The sequence below is a fragment of the Amphiprion ocellaris genome, chromosome 15, assembly GCF_022539595.1.
Source record: "Amphiprion ocellaris isolate individual 3 ecotype Okinawa chromosome 15, ASM2253959v1, whole genome shotgun sequence".
NCBI classification, from domain to species: domain Eukaryota; kingdom Metazoa; phylum Chordata; class Actinopteri; family Pomacentridae; genus Amphiprion; species Amphiprion ocellaris.
This window is the reverse complement of record NC_072780.1, coordinates 21,076,601-21,096,209: the sequence shown is the minus strand read 5'-3', so window position 1 is coordinate 21,096,209 and position 19,609 is coordinate 21,076,601. Positions and strand designations below refer to the sequence as shown.

Genomic DNA, 19,609 nt, shown 5'->3' with positions numbered 1-19,609 from the left:
CCAGTTTGGCAGATGTGTGCCTTGAACTCATCTCTCACACCGACAGCCTGATATATAATAAAAGCCGGTGTCGGCCGTGTACATCAGCGTGCTCCTGGTGTCAGTAGCCTCGGTCCCAGTGGACGGCCTAATCAGAGGAGCTGTTTTCTCTAGTCTTTCCCCTCATTCAGCTTGCAGCCTCCAGCAGGGAGTGTGTGCTTTCCTGTTTGACCCCACCGGCAGGTTCAGCCAGAGGCTAAGGGTTCAGCAGCCGCACATTTTTCTCTGCCTGCTCCTAAGCCAGACTCATCATGCGCGTTTGTCTGTCACCGGCCTTTATTCCTCTAATGGAGCTTTCTGTGTATGTTAACATGCAGAGAAGTCGACTCAAAGTTTAATCACGCAGAAAATGGAAAAAGGCTCCCCTGCACCTGATAGGGCCCATACAGGTACCCAGTGACCACCCCCACACTCTCACTCACACACACATGCACGCTGACGGCTGTAATGCATCTACGTTTATGCGTCCCATCTGTCTGCAGGTGGTCACACTGCCTCTTAGAAGCAGCCATGAGTTTCAAATAGGCGGCGGGGCTGAATTGTTGCCGCTGCCTCTCCTCAGCGTGGGACCATCCAGCCGTCACAAATGCTCCAAAGGCATATCAGTAGCAAAAAGTATTTTTCCTCTAGATGTATGTTAAAGTGTGCCGCACCACCTGGTGAAGGCTATTGCACATTGTTTTTGTGCTCCGGTAGTCATAGGTGCTCATTATCACCTAACGCGAACACCTTGTTTCACTTATTACATGTCTGATACGATGTGTGATATTACTGTGTGGTTTGTCTGTGAAGAGGGCAGCAAAGGATCAACTGAGCCTGTGAGTAAAATGAACACATCTTGTAACTGAGCTGTTGAGAACAGGAGGTTTCTATCCATATTGTAGTCATAACAAGAAGCCATACTTATCCTAGAAGTGATGCATTTTTATATATATCAATATCATTTCAGAACTAAATTGCAAAATGCGTTACAGGAATTATAGTGCTAAAAGGATTGGTTGAAATAAATGTGATAAAAGTAGAAAAGTGTGCCTCTTTATTCTTCACCATTTCTAGCTATCCCCCACAACTGGAACCACATATGTGTACAGAATGCATTCAAGTCAAGAACTGGCAATGTTACAGTCAAATAATGAATTCTAATTAAAAGAAAACATTATCCATTTGTGTCAGCATTAAACATTAAAATTAATCCAGTTCTCAATTTGATGTTTTCAAATCTGCATTTATTGCATGAAAAAATAAAATGCTATTTTGAGTTTTTATGCGTTTACCTGTACGCATGTTTTGTGACCTTTTGATCTCATGTGCATTAAGTGGGATAACAAGGTGTCATTCTGAAGAAAATATACTTCACTAACTTGTTGTCTTTTTACATTGCTAGGTAATTCATTTTAGCAAAATAAATGTGAACTACAAATTGCATGTCATGTCCAAAACTATATTGGAAGCTATTTTAAATTCACCCTTTGCCGGCGGGTGTTTTGAGGTTGAGCATCCGTCCCTCTGTCTGTCCATCCGATTATCACGTCATGGCACGCCTTCAGGGAATTTATTCAAATTTAGCAAAATGTTCACTTGGACTCAAGCATTAACTGATGAGAATTTGGCACTTAAAGGTTAAAGATCAAGGTTACTCTAACGTTATGAAATATTCATGCAAGTCTTGTACACAAAACAAAAGAAAATTTAACAAAAATGTGCAACAGGATAAAATTATCAAGTGAAGAGATTTTAGATCCGCAAAGTCAAAGTTCAATTCACAAAAAATAATGAAAACAAATGCAAAGACACTTTTCTGCTGATCATATTTCATATTTGCTCAGATCCTGAATTAATGACACACATCCTTCAGACTATGCTGATTATGTACACTACCGTTCAAAAGTTTGGGGTCACCCAGACAGTTTCATGTTTTCCATGGAAACTCACACTTTTATTCATGTGCTAACATAACTGCACAAGGGTTTTCTAATCATCAATTAGCCTTTCAACACCATTAACTAACACAATGTAGCATTAGAACACAGGAGTGATGGTTGCTGGAAATGTTCCTCTGTACCTCTATGGAGATATTCCATTAAAAATCAGCCGTTTCCAGCTAGAATAGTCATTATCCACATTAACAATGTCTAGATTGTATTTCTGATTCATTTAATGTCATCTTCATTGAAAAAACTGCTTTTCTTTCAAAAATAAGGGCATTTCTAAGTGACCCTAAACTTTTGAATGGTAGTATAGATCTTCCTTGCTGTGGGGTGAAAATATGTGAAGCATCCTAGTTTTGTAATTTCTAGCTTTGCAGCACAGTCTCTGAAGCCAGGTCCTCACTGCAGGAGTTTTGGGCCAAATTTCAACCCTACTGAGAATTGGAGGATAAATCTGGCCTCGGACCTCAGTCTAAACCGATGTTGGCCCAGATTATTTGGTAAAGTGAAGCATTTACAGATTCAGGCTGAAACCTCCCAAACTGCTCACAGGCTCATCAGGGCCACGCCGATGAATTTCAAACCTGTTTCATGTTTGCGAGTTAAAATCTTGATGATAGCTGTTGGAAAATGGCAGGCAGTGTGCAGCAACCTCGAACACAAAACTGTCATTTGCCCGTAGGTTTTATTTTTGTATTTTAAATGTGTCTTACATAAGGTGCATGTACTTGGAAAATGAATTAAATTCAGTTGTTCAGTTTAAATATTCAGTTTATTCATTAAAGCAATTTATCGGCCAACTAGAAGAGCTTATGGAGAGAACAGGTCTCCACCATGGCCAGTGGTTCACTCATCTATGTGAGCAATTTTACACCCCAAACCAGATCTGCACCAAAATATAATGGGTTCTTCCTTTACCTTCTAGTTTCATGAAATTCAGCTTGGTAGTGTTTGCACAATAAAAATAAAAAAAATAAAAACAGACCAACAAACACAATACCAACGTAAGTTCCATGGTAAAGGTGAAAAAGCGGAATGTTTTCGGTAACTAGAAATTGCCTTATATGTCTGGTCAGATTTATTCTGAATTCTTAGTTTGTTTTTTATTTCAATCTTAACCAAAATTTGCCAGTTAATTCCTGCACTTAGTCTTTACCCACTTGATGCATCACGGACTGGTTGGAAAGCTATTAAACAGCAGTGCAAATGCAACATAGGAGCAGTAAAGATGGACTAAAGCCTGGCTGATGGGTGGTTGGAGACTCATTCTAGTCAGTTATTAAAATGTCTCTTTCTCTAAGAGTAACTAGTCAGTCAGTGTTCTGTAGAAATAGCCCCTGACAATGTATTATTATTGTGATAATAGTGGCAGCTTATTCATGTCTGTAAAGACAACCATCACTTTTTTTGTGGCAAATTCATGCATGTGATTTTGTTGACTGACTGTTTTTTTCCAATGCATAAAATCAGCTGCATTGTCAGACTTGGATTTACATATGGTGTAAGAAAACCAAGACACATTACAGTCAGATTTCTAATCTGGCCAACAGGGACATACTGTACATGTGGCTCAATGTGAAAAAAAAATGTAAGAAATTGCATCTGGATTTTCCGAGACACTTTAAATGACACTGGTAAGTAGGGCATTTGGTTTCACTATCAGATTTGTAGAAAACCATTTGTTCCACATTATTTTATACAAAGAATCTCCAGCTCAGCTTACCGCATTCGTACTGTATTAATTATATCCGTGAATAGATGCACAAAAAGTGTCTGTTTTCTCCCTCCTCCTCTTTCAGATGGCTTTGTGTGTCACACCACTGGCTTGTCTCCAGTTTGGTGTCTAAACATACATCTGCTTTATGTGCAAGCTGCTTCTGCCTGCTCTCTGCCAACCACAGAGGGAAACCATTTGGAGCATTTGGAGCAATGAAATGACCTGACTTCAATGAAAACCAATGTCGGTTTCTGTCCTCATCAATGAAACCAGGCCGCACTGCAGTCGTTTAAAGAATGAAGAAATAACATGGTGGACTTCCACTGCTGAAATTGTTTACTTTCAGATGAATACCACTTGAAATTCAGACCAACAAACTTTTCTAAATCCGAACGCAGCACCATTATGTCAGCTTTATGCAAGTCTACTTAAAGAGTCTGCAGAAGTTTGAAGCCAACGATGCTGTCACTGTTTCATAACGACTCCCTGAGACTTCTCCTCGCTGCCCAAACTGCTTCTCAAAGCCAGATAAGAAGGACAATCGATAGATTTGTATAAATCATCTCATTCTAATTAACCTCAGTGCTCATCTTACTTTCTTGTTCTTTATTACAGAGGTAACTTCTCTCCTCACTTATAGCACTGTATGTGCCGTGGACTTGTTAAATCTTCCCTCGAGCCACTGAAGTTGCCAAACGCAAAGCTGCGAAGTCGACATGCGCAAAAAGTCACACAGGGTGAATGTAGCGGAAGATTAGATTAAACCACCAGGGAATTCCATACAGGGACGAGGGTCTAGTAATTATAAGAGCTTGTCCCTTACCATCAGTAATTGAGTTTACTCTGATGAAGTACGGAAGAATGTAATCTAATCAGCAGAGATGCTGGAGAGACTGCTCTCCATTTTCTATGCAGATAGGTTGTGCTTGTGTGGACGGCTGCCTGGTCTCTGTGTAGGTTCAAAGTCTGGTACAGTTTCACTTCAAAGTGCTAAGTGCACTGTGATTGCCAGCCTCTGTCCTGTAGTACTGTTAGTGCTTTATTTTATCTGTATATTACAGGAACATCCCACATAAATACAACTATTTAATGCTTCTGCTAAGACATGCAATTAACTAAAAATGAGCTGAGATGAAGATGGAAAAATGAAGGTTATTTTCAAGAAATTTCCTGTGCAGTTTGAAAAATCCAAAGGCTACTGTTAAGATGAAGTAATAGACAAGCAGCGTAGTCACTGTTAACCACCGCTTGAACAGGAACACAACTAACCTGCTTTTTTTGAATTTTTGACATGTATATTAACAGATAACCCTGATATTGAGACTAGACAAAAATAAATACTTTTAAAATTCTAATACATGACCAGGTCATCATGGTAAATGAGAAATTTTTCGCTTACCTGGTAAAATAAAGAATAAAATAAAGAATATCAGGCTACATTTACATTTTGTTTTACACTAACAGACATGAGCATGTTAGCAGGGAACGCTTTTTGTTAGTCAAAACCCAGTCAGCCTACCAGCACCAAGCCTCACACTCACTGAAAGTCGACAAATCATGAGATGCAATAGAAAACTGAATCTGATGCGAAAAATTTACAAGTGGAATTTGTGGCCAACAGAATCTATGCCTGTGAGAAGGAAACTGTACTGTGGCTGTTTTAAATAATGTCTTGTTTCCTTGTTTAAAATGTAAATGTCCTTGTCTGGTTCTACATGTCTAACTGAATCATTTAGTCATTTGAGAACAAGCTTGTTCATCTTCCTCCTCTTGTTTGCATTCCCTGCAGCCATTGAAACGCAGAGCACCAGTTCTGAGGAGCTCGTCCCCAGCCCGCCATCCCCGCCGCCCCCTCCCCGGGTCTACAAGCCCTGCTTTGTCTGCCAGGACAAGTCCTCTGGATACCACTATGGTGTCAGTGCATGTGAGGGCTGCAAGGTAGGACCGCCTTACCTCATCTCACCAAGCAGGGAGCTGTGTTTTCTATCTATGGTACAGAGACAAAGGACAGGGTTTCATACAACTACTGTACCTTCAGAGGGTAGTGCTGGGATTTTTCTAGGTTTTATTATACTTCTTTAAACCAATTTATGGAATTTGCTGATTTAAAACTGATCCAATAATCAAGGCTGTACTCAGTCTAAATTACATGTTGACAAGCCTGGAAGCCTTTTCTGAAAGTAAAGTCCTGACTACTTAAGGAAGTTACTATTTTTATTTTTTACTGCTGTGCTCCTTCCACAAAGAGCAGACTGCAAGTATAAAGGGTACAGTTATTTCCATTCCTTTACCCCTTGTCACAAGTTTAGCACCCTGAAAGATCCTGGAGTTGCATTCAAAAGCTATAATCAGCCCTGGTTGTGGCCTTTTGTAGCCTTGTCTTTTGACACTTTGTGTGACACAGTTTCAGTCATTTTCTCTGTTTCCTTGTATCAAGAAGGTTTTAAAGGGCTTTTCAGTATGAAGTTTGCACATTCTCCACCTTTATGTGTGGTAAACCCTTAAGTTTCTAACCTGTGCACTGCAGTGCAGGGAGATAAAGATAGGTTTGAGGTTAGTGTAAAAATAGTTGACTGATTTTGTAAACTGGAGCAACAGAAATCTGAATATACTAAATGACAGTCAGAGAATACACATGAAATCTAACAATAATAAACAAAACATAAAATTATTATTCGACAAACCTTGTAAACGTATAAACGTTCATGTGTGTTTCTGTATACCTGTTTTTCATTTGTGTACAAAACACCCCAAGTGGAAATGCCAAGTGTGGAAAAAGTCTTGCAGTATCGCAGACAAAGCTTTTTTTATTGATAAACATTAGTTTATCAATAAAAAAAAAACAACAAAATAACAAGAAAATGTTAGAGGAACAGACTTGGTGGATAAATAATGATGTAATGGAGCATCTGACTTCAGTGTCCACTGAGTAGATGCCACTGCCAGGAGAATTAGCTCCCCCAGCTGCTTATCTTTATAAATCAACTCCTCACATAACAGTAGCAGATAGAAAATTACATTTTCAGTTTCACATTTTGCATCATTTTGCATAATTGCTATTCTGACCATGAACTCACTTACCAAACACTTTTGCGACCTACAAATCATCGGTGTGGGTTAAATCTTGAACATTTTTATTTCAGTTCTCAAATACTGATTTTGGTACTGGCCACAATAATCACTAACCAGCACTACTCACACTATATCCTAAATAGCCATCGATGTAACTCGTGTAACTGTGAGTGTAAATGGTTGTATTCTAGAAGTAACACAGAATGAATCTTTGAAGTAACAACACAAAAAAGGTCTTTATTAAAGGGTCACTTGATCCAATTTTCTCACTTACCTCGAAGAATAATTTGCTCTCTAAATGTCAGCTTTATTTGTGCTGGTTTTTCATTGCTTAATAAAATAAATTCCATTTACCTATCTGCAGGAGTAAAACCCATTAGATGTTAGTGAGATAATCTGATTATTCTTCTACTTTGTCTGCACTGCTTCTTTAAGACATGACAGCGCCACTGCTCAGTCTCTGTCTGCCATTCTCAAATGTTCTACTTTTAGAAATTCCTTCCAACATCTGTCCTGCCAGCACTTGTCTGTCTTCTCCCTCCTTCCAGCAGCTGTTGCTAGGCAACTTCTCACGCCCACATGCACATAGACACATACAAACAGCAATAAGTAGGCTAGTCAGTGAATAGGCTGCTAAGTGTGGATTTTAAAGTGTTGCTGAAGATTTCGGCTTATAACATTTCACATGCAAAGATGTACAGGAATCAGTTAGTGGAAACTGTAAGTGACAGTGAGGTTTTTCTGAGAAATCCACATGTATTTGTTGCAGACGGACTGTATAATTCCTTAGTGGGCAATGCAGTTTTCTCCCATGCAGTCAGACTGCAACGTGATGTCCTCTCTCCTCCCCGCCTCTGTAATTGAAGCAGTGGTATGCCAGGAATCCTTTGGAGTTTTTGGCCCAGAGGGAGGTGGTGATCAGCTCACTCACTAAGCTCTGGGTCAAACTAAGTTCTCGGTGGACTCCCATGCCGTTTATGTGCCAATATAAGCCTCATCGTAAAGGCCTGTGGTGCCCTCTGACCTCTCTGTTAGGTCCTTGGTTAAACAGGAGCCCACAATACAGAAATCACAGAAATGTATCTACAGTGTTTATTGCGGTATAAACACAATCGCTCAGCTCAGGCACATACAGCCCACATTGGCACATGAGTGAAGACTCATCATCACATTAGTGGATCACATGGCGGTAGAACCGAGCACCCTGAGTGCAGATTGTGCTTCGCTAATGACAGACGCAGGCGGCGAATGAACCGAAATTGCTGTCAGAGTGTTTCTGAGAAAACAATATGGCAGAGGTTCATTCCATCCGTCTGCTCCTGCTCTACAACACTGATGTAAAAATAGTTCAAATCATGACAGAATGGCCTTGATTTTTGTGACATCCTGACTCAAGAGGATTAGCCAGCGGATTATAGGTTTTTTCTGTGTTGTATTTCTGTCTCCATGGCAAAGGCATTGTTGTCTGTGGTGCGAGGGGCAAGCCTCTTCTATTGGACAGATGCAACCAAGCATGCTGTACAGCTGTAGGCTTTTAGCCAACAAGAAGAGCCTTTTACTGCCCAGTGAATGTGCCAATTAGAGCCACAAATAGACTCAAAGAGAGACACGGAGGGTTTCTGTGAGGACACTTAGGCTCCGTGGATGGGTGTGTGAAGAAGAACTTTTTAAAGGACACATATGCAGCAATATATTAAGAAACTGTTTGCACAGAGGGCCAGTCCCAGCTGTGTAAATAACTATTTTACTAATGAGCATCCATACAATTGTTGGTTTTTCTCAGCCCTTACAGAAACATATAATCGTTCATTTGAATTTATTGCCAATGCATTTTGAGGTCTTCAGTACCAATAAATCTGATGTTTTTATACACAACCATAGAATTTAATTCAAATATTGGCCAAAATCTGCCATAATATATGGTTATTTAAGTTTCATCACTTATTTTTATGAACATTTGTACTAAACTGTTGTCAGAAATCATTCGCTTGATCATTCATTCACTACAAAGACACTCAATATTTACTTCCACAGTGAATTTAACTTACAGACATGACATCATAAAACTAGAAAAGCACTCAGAGAGCGCAGTACTCCACCAAGGCTGTTCATTCCCCCGTATACCATTGTCAGAAATGCAGTATTTTTTTGAAATGCAAATCACAGCATAGAATGTGGCCATTTAATATAGATGTACCCACAAACAAAATGACCTTGCACCGAGCGCAGGCGTGTGTTATGCATATGTACATTATGTACAGATACCGAATTGTGTGACCTAATTATGCAGCAGGAGGCAGGAATTGATGTGACTCAGAAACACCCCCACAATTTAATCAATTGTTCCTTGTGTCATTTCTGATGGATAAGTCCCAATAAGTCCACAACAGTGAATCTGTAGTAGGATCACAATCATGTGATCGTCAGCAGGTAGCTGACATAGTGTTCACTTGTGTTTATAGTTACAGTGATGCCGTGCAATGATACAGAAATCTTTAACAAATCCGTGGATCCAGACTATAAGTTGCATCACTGCCAAAATATAATCACTTGGTCCTTGTGTCATTTCTGACCTTCCCTGAAAATTTCATCCACATCAGTTAGTCAGTTTTTGAGTAATGTTGCGAACAGACAGACAGACAGACAGACAGACAGACAGACAGACAAACGCCAATCAGTTCCTTGGTGGAGTAAGGATAGACAGAGGAAATATTACATTGGGGTCATATTTTAATACACATGCTATCATAATATACAGTATGTGAGTGAAAATATAGTATCTTCTAACACATAGTATGTCCATGGCAGTATGAGCTTGAGCTATATTCAACTGGATTTTGCAAGGCAGCACACTTTTCTGCCCAGTCTGACCCACAATCCCCTGCGCAGCAGAAGATAAGTTACATACGTCATGGTGTCTCACTCAAGTAACAAGCCTGAACTGCGAAGAGCACACAGAGAGATGATTTCACCCTGCAGACTGCAGTGAATGTATGAGCAAGATAGTCAAAGATTAAGATGCAATAATATGACAAAGTACTATGTCATGATACTGTATGCAACAGTATGAACTTGGTAAGGGCAGCTGTATTATGTACTGAAAGGAACGGGGAAAAGCTTGCAATTTAGAACACGGGGTATGTTAACCTTTTGTGCCCTGCTCCTCTCCTCATTTCTTGTCTGTCTGTTAACTCCCAAACCAGAGATCCCATTCAGACAATATAGTTTCTGTGTAACATCTAAACATGTAAAAAAGCAGGTTTGAAGGGTAACAGAATACACAGCACAGGGTTAAGGAAATATGAAGCGCAAAAGATTGCTGTATTCTATTCAGGTTAAAAAACAAAAGTAAAAAGATTAGCAATGTATTCGGTAAAAATTGGGATTAATAGCAGATTTATAATTATATAAAAACAATATTGGCCTACCATGCTAGTGTTATCAACGATCATGCTTTCAGGGTAAGACACCAGCTCTGTCTCAGGATCTCACACCGTCCAAACAAATCTCACGCCAAATAAAAGGAAGCCTCACAGCCCTTCTTTTATGAAAAAAATAAATGTTAAACAGTATTTATCTGCACAGAAGACAAACTATGAATATCAGGCTTTTTCCACACTTTTTAACACCAGCATCACAGAGACACATTTTGGTTGCTTTCTTTGTGAGTTAATTCTTTTTGCTCTATAATTTCACTTCTCTTACATATTGGACTGTGTATGGGAATACACTCATATTGTGACTCACTAATAATGAATGTAATCCGGGTTTTAATAAAAATTTTATGAGGAGTTTAAGTTTAGTGTACCGCTTTTAGCTGTTTGTAGGAGTCAGTACCTGCAGCATCAAACAGCAGCAGCATCTATATGTTCTCCAAAGTGAGAGAGTTGCGCACATTTACAGGGACTATGGAGGAAAGTACATGACAGTCAGCACTTCGTGGTCTTAAATAGTTCTTTAAAGCTTTGCAGTGTGTTTGGGCTCATTATCCTGCTGTAGCATGAACTCTTCTCCATAAAGATGCAAACCAGAGGCTGGAGTGTGTCTCTGAAGAATGGAGCTCTACTTCTCCTCGGTCAGGGTGGAGTTAATTTGCTGCAGGTGTCCAACTCCAGAGAATATTCTTGAATATTCCCAGCAACGTGTTTCTCTCTGGGTTTGATCCACTGTGGTATCATCCTGTCTCCTGTTGGTTTCCTTACATGCAACCTTCTGCTGGTGTGTCTTATCCCACTCTATACATTTGGCCTTCTTTTCCCTCCTGAGATGTGGTTTCAAAACCCTCCTCATCCTGGGAGACACTACTAGACAGCCTTCTTTTGCTGATTGGAGTCTCCCGTTCTTTATTGAGCAATCCCTGTATCTGTGATGAAGCTGCTTTTCTGTTGCTCAGTGAGCAAAGCTTGATGCATTGATCTTGTGATGCTGTGCTCAGTGTTTGTCCGACAGATCCCGCTTTGGATGCAACTCATCCAGGTTCCACAAAGTGTTTTATAACTCAATGCACTGCTCCCTTAGAAGCTTTGGCTCTGGCCAAAAATTTGACCTCTACTGCTTTCTCTTAGTTCTGGTGCCATGTTTCTCACTATCACAATGCTATATAGTGATTGGTCACTGCAGTCAGATTGATTCAGTTGATCGTCCTCTGATGAAGAGATCAAGTCCACCAACTCAAAGAAATCTGATCTTTGTACAAAGTTGATTGAAAATTGAATTGCTGACCTAGAAATACAGAAGATTCTGAAATATTTCTTCTTCATTTTACATGTCAGAAATTCTCACATCGAAATCCTCAAACTTTTTCTTAGAGAAGAAGGAGGATAAAACCTCACATTTCAGAAACTGGAACTATAGAAGTTGGCAATAATACAGAACAGCTGATTGATTATTAAAATTGTTGTAAAATTGTTTCTGTAAGTTCTCAATCATTCCAGCATGAGAGCAGCTTCATGATCACCAGTTAAAAAACAGCATTAATAGATGTTGGCTGTACTTTTAGCAGTGTTTGATTTTAGCAGTGACTGAGTTAGTGTGTTTCCCAGCCTCTGCAGATCTGCTGCGTGGACAGAGCTGATTTGAATTGTTAAAACAGGGTGCAGGCATATGGGCCTCCAGAAGCACATGCATATGCAGCAGATGACAGTCTCATTTGTGTTGACCCAAAGTCAAGAAATGCTCCAAAGTCAAGGCAGCCTTCACATTCAGTCACCCTCTACACTTCCTGCTCAGAAGAGACAGTGTCCTTCCGAAAACTCCAGGTGAAAACTTCACCAAGTGCCATTGAACCACTTTGAAAATGACAGAAGTAATCTAAAATAAGTTCCCGTAACTTTAGCTTAGCGTTATGTGCACCTGCTGTTCATTCCGATGACAAACAGATGAGGAAAAAAACAAATGAAAGTGATATTCTTGACTCCACGTTGTTATAGTTAGCTTTTGAAGCATGAGGAACTTCTGGCTATCAGCTGTCTTTCTACCTGTGAACCTTTTACTTTGCCATTTACTTCTGTAGTTATTGTTTCACTCCTAATCAAGTGCACTATTCAATTCAGTTCAATTCAATTTTATTTGTACAGTGCCAATTACAGGTCAAATTGTCTCAAGACGCTTTACAGAACAACAACTACAGTTCTCATGGAACAGGAAACTTAAGGGACTGGTTCAGGACAGGTTCAAATCAAACCAGAAATACTACCTTGTAGTTGTATGACTCTGCCAACTGGTCAAGCTGCAGTTTACACCCTTGTCTTTCCAGGCCCTGACCTTAGGCCACTAAATTCTACTCAGCTAATCTTCAGGTTCAAGTGAGCATTAGATATATAGTATTTAAGAGGTTTTACATTCATGAGACTGGAAAAAAATGCATGACATCTCAAAAACATAGTGCCTCCGACCACATCTGTCACCAGCACAGAGCCATAGAAATGAAACAAAATTTAAAAGCTGTAACACGATAGTATCTGTCTCCATAAACCTCGTTGTTTTTCATTGATTTTAAAGTTGCCAGTCATTCACTAGACAGATTTGATGAATACTACATACTGCAGTACATTTTATTGCCTCTTTCAAACATGCACCGTTACATAAATGTGATGATTTACATGAAGATCACATGTCTAAACAAGAAAAGCACTCAGAGAGCGCAGTACTACGCCAAGGCTACTCAGTCGTTGTATGATTTCCAATGGATAATTCCTGATAAGTCCACAACAGTCGATTTGTAGTAGGATTGCAATCATGTGATTGTCAGCAGGCAGCTGACGTAGTGTTCACTTGTAGTCATAGTAACAGTGACGCCGTGCCATTATCCTGCAAAAATCTTACAAAAATCTTAAACAAATCTGTGGATCCAGACTATGAGTGGCATTACTGCCAAAATCTGATCACTTGGTCCTTGTGTCGTTTTTGACCTTCCCTGAAAATTTCATCCAAATCTGTTAGTCTGTTTTTGAGTAATGTTGCTAACAGACAAACAGACAGATGGACAGACAAACGTACGCTAATTGTCATGTAAGTCTGTTGTGTTCCTTGGCAGAGTTATGAACTTTCAATTAGTCCAACCTGTTCAGATTTACTTCCTGCATGGCATAAGTCTGAAGTGAATGCTGTCAGATTAATGTAATCAGAGGCCCCAACTTTCATAAGAAAAATTAAAGCTGCACATATCAGTATTTTTATATTAACAATAGTTTAAATCTCTATGTCATGTAAAAGGGATCTTTGATAATGGCAGACCAACAGGGAATTATTGCCTGATTCTGCAGTTTTTCTCGGTGTGAATTGTTCAGCATCTTGTAGTTCATTATTTTAGTTGTACAGTCTGCAACTTAACCATTCTGATTCACTCTCAGTGCTCTCATCAGCTTTCCTCCAGCAGCGGCAAGAAACTGCTTTAATTAAAAAAACACCACTGATAAAGCCCCTGTGCACTACCTGCCCCACACCTAATACCGAATACTTGCATTTATCAGGCGGACATAAACATGTTGCTAATGTCAGGAGTCAAGTGTTATGTTGTTGTTGTATTGACATTTAATCTTGTTGCCCCAAGGGGCAAAAACCCGGTGACGAACTAGCAAAGAAGCAAAAAGAAGAAATACAAGTTTAAAAGCATGTCTTGTCCCTCTCTGTGTTTAAGTTGGAAAACACAATTCTTCATATGATAGCAGAGAAAACATGGTACAAATACAATTATCAAGTGAACACTCTCGCCACATCTTCAGTTTTAGTCATGTCAATTTGAAGAAACTGTGAATATCTCTCCTGTAGGAAAGTAGGACTCAGTTCCAGCATTAACATCTTGCAATATAAGTGTGTCTGTGCACAGCTGGACATTATAAAATGGAAATCCCTGATAAATGATGAAACTTGTTAGTGTCTGCTTTAGTCATCACACCTCATCAGTAATACATTGTTAACACTGACATGTTGTTATTACTCAACTTGAACATTTTGGCGTTTCTGTCATGGACTTGTTTTATTTGGATGAAACCATAAACATTTATGTAACAGTCCATGACTGAAAGAGAAAAGGGCATTGAGATCTGAATCCAGTAATATTAAAAAGGGTTTATATATATCCTTTTTCATGGAATATTATGATGACCTCTAAAGAGACAAAACCTTGTACAAATCATATCTATGTGGATGAATGCATACCACAGGGAGGGGATAAGAAGACCATGTATTTTCCTCAGTGAACACTTCAGAAAATGACGTGTTAAGGTTGTTTTGCATAAGCCCTGAAATGTCCAGAAAGAAAGACGGCTTGAATCTGTACGCGTGTCCTCAGCGCTGACAGCTCTTTGGGGACGAAGACAAAACTTTGAGCTGCGAACACTCCTCCTCCTCTCTTTTCTACTTGTTGGGTCCTGAGGCGTTGACACAGCGGGATTAGTTTGATGGAACTGGTTTGACAAGCGAGAGACCATAACCTCTGCGAATAAAAACACAATTCAGAATGCTCACATTGGAAAAGAAGCACTTTTCTCTCTGAGCCCCACAGCCCTCTCTTCTCTGTTTTTCCACCTCAAACCCACATGCAGGGATAAAGTGTAGGAGAAATCACACCTATATTCACCTACAATTCTGATTTCTTAACACACCAGATTATCAAGTTTTTAGACAGAGTTTTTTTCACTTTTCTCAGAGCCTACATTTCACCAGGGACCTGATGGGTAAATAATACATAGCTTTGGTAAGGGTTTAAACCAGTGGTCTCTGACCTTTTTTGCAACACGGACCGGATTCAAGCAAGACAATTTTCTATGGAACGGTCATCACACACACAACAAACAAGAAAAGCACTCAGAGAGCGCAGAACCCTGCCAAGGCTGCTCAGTCGTTGTATCAGTTCCGACGGATGAAATTTTTGATAAAAAATTACCCTGCAGCGAGTGTTATGCATGTGTATGTTATGTACGGATACCGAATTGCGTGACATAAATATGTATAGCAGACAGTGGGAATTGATGGGACTCAGAAATACCCTACAATTTAATCAATTGTTCCCTGTACCATTTCCAGCAGATAAGTCCCAATAAGTCCACAATGGTCAGTTTGTAGTAGGATCGCAATCATGTGATCATCAGCAGGCAGCTGATGCAGCGTTCACTTTTTGTCATAGTTGCAGTGACGCCATGCCACTATCTCGCAATGATACAGAAATCTTTAACAAATCCGTGGATCCAGACTATAAGCTGCATCACTGCCAAAATCTAATCACTTGGTCCTTGTGTCATTTCTGACCTTCACTGAAAATTTCATCCAAATCTGTTAGTCCGTTTTTGAGTAATGTTGCTAACAGACAGACAGGCAGACAGACAAACGTATGCCAATTGTCACATAATGCATGTTCCCTGGCGGAGTGATAATGATTGTTTTTTTGTTTGTTTGTTTTTAAAAGAGTACTAAATAAATAAAATTGCTTGCTTTTGCTAAATATTTACTTGCTTTTTCTTCTGTCAGCATCAAGTCTCTCGCTCTTTTAAAAGAAGCTCTCCAGAGACATTTGTCTTTTTTATTAATTTTGGCAGATTGACAGCTTCATTTAACATCAAATGCAGGAAAGAAGCACAGACAGAAGTGACAGGAAGATGAGCTAGTCATTTTTCAAAATAAAACACCCTGCAGACTCCCTCTGAAATAAAATATAAAATAAAGTGTTTTTATTCTGTCTGTGTGGCCCAGTACCAAATGACCCATGGCCTGGTACTGGTCTGTGTCCCGGTGGTTGGGGGCCACTGGTCTAAACAAAGAACTTCTATATTTACTTTGCTTCATATCCAGTTCACTACATGCAAACTGCAACAGAATGTTTAAGAAGTCAGTGTTTTTGCTAAGCTAGGCTAATGTTTGGCATGACCCAAGCTGCAGACCTGGTGTTGCGATATCTGGAGACAAAGGGACACTTATGTATGGTATAGTATGGGTTAACAAAACTGGAACCATGTAGGACTCTGCAGGGAAGAAAAGAAAAGATTAAAAACATACATTTTTTTAAAACACAAATATTTTTTTCTCGCCATGCGGCACGAATAACTGTGTTCTTAAATTTAACATGTGGCTGTTTTATTCTGTTTTGGAGGTTGTGTGTGCAGCACAAAGCGTCATAGTTTTGCGATATCCTGCTGAGTAACAAACACATAAACAGGACTAAAAATATATTCTCCTTGGTGTAACAATAAATTATGCAGGAGTTTACAAAAGTGGTAACAAGACTGCATCTGCATATTTCTTTTTCTGTGCATACACACATTTTGAATCTGCTTATTAGTTTAATCTGTCTGCCCCTGGGTTCAGTGAACACTTTGATCCCCAAATCGTATTGTTTGCCATATGATGACAGCTCAGAGTTAACCCATACGTCCACAGCAGTTTCTTCCATCCACCCATGTGCTCTTCATATCTTTATTTACTCCCTGCTGCTGCAGGACGCTAATGATGAAGAACCCAGTTGAGCTGACAGTTTACTGCAGAGACAGAAAGCAAAAAGAGGACATGGATCTGCCTGGGCCTTTCTCTGCCTGTCACAATAATCTATACAGCTCCCCTTAGTGCTAACACATACTCCATAATGTGATTTGTCAACGTTATACAAAATAAAAGAGGCGCAAGCACTAATAGAGAGAGAAGAATCAAACAGAGAGGGTCAACGTGGCAGAGCTGTGACAGGAAATGGATTTGTTTGTTATGCCATGACATCCCTCTCCTCTCCCTGCAGTGCACTCCGCTGCTAAACCGATGAAGCTGCCGTGTCTTTTTCAGCCATCACTAGATGGCCAGTTAAAAGGCAACTTGCGATTTTTTCTGTGTGTTTCCTGTAGGGTGTCCATGTTTGGGCAGAGCAGGTTGTTATGGATGTGTGAAGTGGTGTAACAGTATGTGAAGTGTGCTTTCACATGCCGCTGTGATGGTGGATTTGAATCCTTCCTGCTCTTTGACCGATGAATTTGTACTTTCCTGTGCACCAATTATGTACTCTGTCTGGCACTGAGGCATAAACCAGGCACTGAGTAGATGCTTATTCCGCTAATGACAAAATGATATCAGGTCCGATTTGTGGTAACAAGCCCCAGAAAACACAAAAACAAACAGAGAAACAGCAACCTGGTAATATTTATATATTTATATTACATATACTGTGTACTATACATACAATGTATTGCCAATGCAAAATGGAAAATCCTATTCCCCTCTAATCATTGTACTGGATTAGAGGGTTTGCACACCTTAATGTGATGTTAGCTGATATTACAGTGCAAGCAGGGTTTGCTGTGGTTTAGCTGTTTTATTAAAGATAATATCTGGATCTGAAGTTTAAAACTGTTTAGAAAATTTGCTTGCAAAAAACAGTGATATATGTAATTTTTTCCCCATCTCCTCATCTTTTAACTCTTTCCTTTGAGCCCAGTCCTCTCTGTGTCTTGTTTGGTCATGGAGTGTGTATGAGAGGGATTCAGAGCAGACCCAACCTGAGCTGAACCTTTATGAGGTCTGCAGCTGTGGTTGCACCAGGTGCCGTATCTGGTCGTGCTGCAGAATCATCAGCAACACTGTTACATATCTGTGTTTACCATCAGTTACAGAGCCGGCAGGCATGAGGAGGTACAGATAGATTTTCAAAAAGAGCCTCTTGAATGAGATGTGGAATGTCTAAGGGAACCAAAAAAGAAATCATGTTGCCTTCTAACTGAAGCACTGCAGCTGGGCTGGAAACATCAATTGAGTTAGCATGCTGCGTGCATCAGCCTCCATGGTTTTACTAACGGTCTTTTTACCATATCAGTATGAGGAAGGTGCTGAACAGGAGAGACACACACAGGGAAATATATTTAAAGCTTGGGTTAGGGTTTTTTTTTTTTATGGTGGCCATTTTAGTTGGTTTTGATGGTTGCAATAATCCCACCCCAGCCCCTGACATAAATTATTCTTGGTTCTAGACCAGCAAAATATTGGTGCTACTCTTGGCCAGTTTTCCTGGTTCTTTGGCTGTCAAAACGTAAAGATTAGGGACCGCCTCCAAAAGACCCCTTCAGCTGCCTTAGTGGAAAAGGACTTGGAGAATCACTAAGACGGGGGTCAGCAACCTTAGACAATCAAAGAGCCATTTGGACCCATTTCCCACAGAAAAGAAAACACCAAGAGCTACAAAACCCCTCTGACATTTAAAATCAGGATAACACTGCATATATCACCTTTATGCTATGCATAAAAAACTATAATGTGTTGCATTCATGAAATCAGAGAACTGCTACAGAGAAAATGAAATTACATGAACCCTAATCATATGAATATGTGCAAAATAATCGGCAATTAAAATATTTATCTTACTTGGTTAATGTGATTTTTGCTCCTGAATCTCAACGCACAGCATCTGCACATCAGGGCTGTAAGATGTCACCTTCATCTTCACATAGGATTGCAGGCTGTCGTCTGTGAGGTGTGAGGGATGTCTATTTTTATTGTATTTCATGTTGTAGAAGACCTGCTCACATATGTATGAGGATCCGAAGATCGACAGGACTCCAAATGTATACTCGCATACCGGCGGGTGTCGCACATTGGTAGCTGTGACGCATATTTTGAGCAACAAAAAAATCTTTTATTTTTTGTATTTTTTTATTTTACCTTTATTTTACCAGGTAAGTTAGTTGAGAACTAGTTCTCATTTACAATAACAGCCTAGTGAAGAGGTGGCACACAACAAGATGAACAACAAAAACAGAATACATGTACAATTAAACATGTTTTATTTTGATGTTACAAGATCACCATAATCTTCAAATTTAGAATTACATTTATAAAAACAAACAAGCTAAAATAAAATAAATGTGAATTAAATAGTCATTATTTATTTTCCAAAGCTACAGGAGGAGCAGCAGAGGGTTGAAAGAGCCACATATGGCTCTGGAGCCTCAGGTTGCCGACCTCTTGTTTAGGAGGAATGAAACTGGTGGGACATTGTGACTGAAGACATCACTAAGTTTTTCCTTTTAATCATCTCCTTTGTGCATGTATGTCAAGCCACACCTTAAATTGACACTGAAAATTTTCCAAAACTTCCACTCTTGCTTGTTACCTATCTGCCAGTTTATTTTTTGCTCCATTCTATTCCCCTTTGTGGACTAATTTATGATCAGGAAGGGCACAGTTTTTATGGTGCCAGTGTGGCATACAGTTTACGCAATAACAACCCTCCAACAGTTCCTTCTGTTATAAGGTTAGCAGTGCCACAATGTCTTGCAGCCTTGGTAACAGTGCAAATTTGCATCTTTGCCAAAGCTAAAATTTATGCAATTGGAAATGTATGCCCTCCAGCTAATCCGCTGATTGTGGCAGTTCCTCTGAAAAT

General features: G+C 39.6%; 1 protein-coding gene across 2 annotated transcripts in view; it reads left to right on the top strand.

Annotated features, from left to right (window-relative positions):
- The window catches only part of LOC111573403 (retinoic acid receptor beta), a 234,571-nt gene that overhangs the window by 141,276 nt on the left and 73,686 nt on the right, over positions 1–19,609 (top strand). For both annotated transcript variants that reach the window (XM_035951539.2, XM_035951541.2), the window contains one exon: positions 5,474–5,622. In XM_035951539.2, coding sequence (XP_035807432.2) covers positions 5,474–5,622 — 149 coding nt within the window. The remainder of the gene's footprint in view (positions 1–5,473; positions 5,623–19,609) is intronic.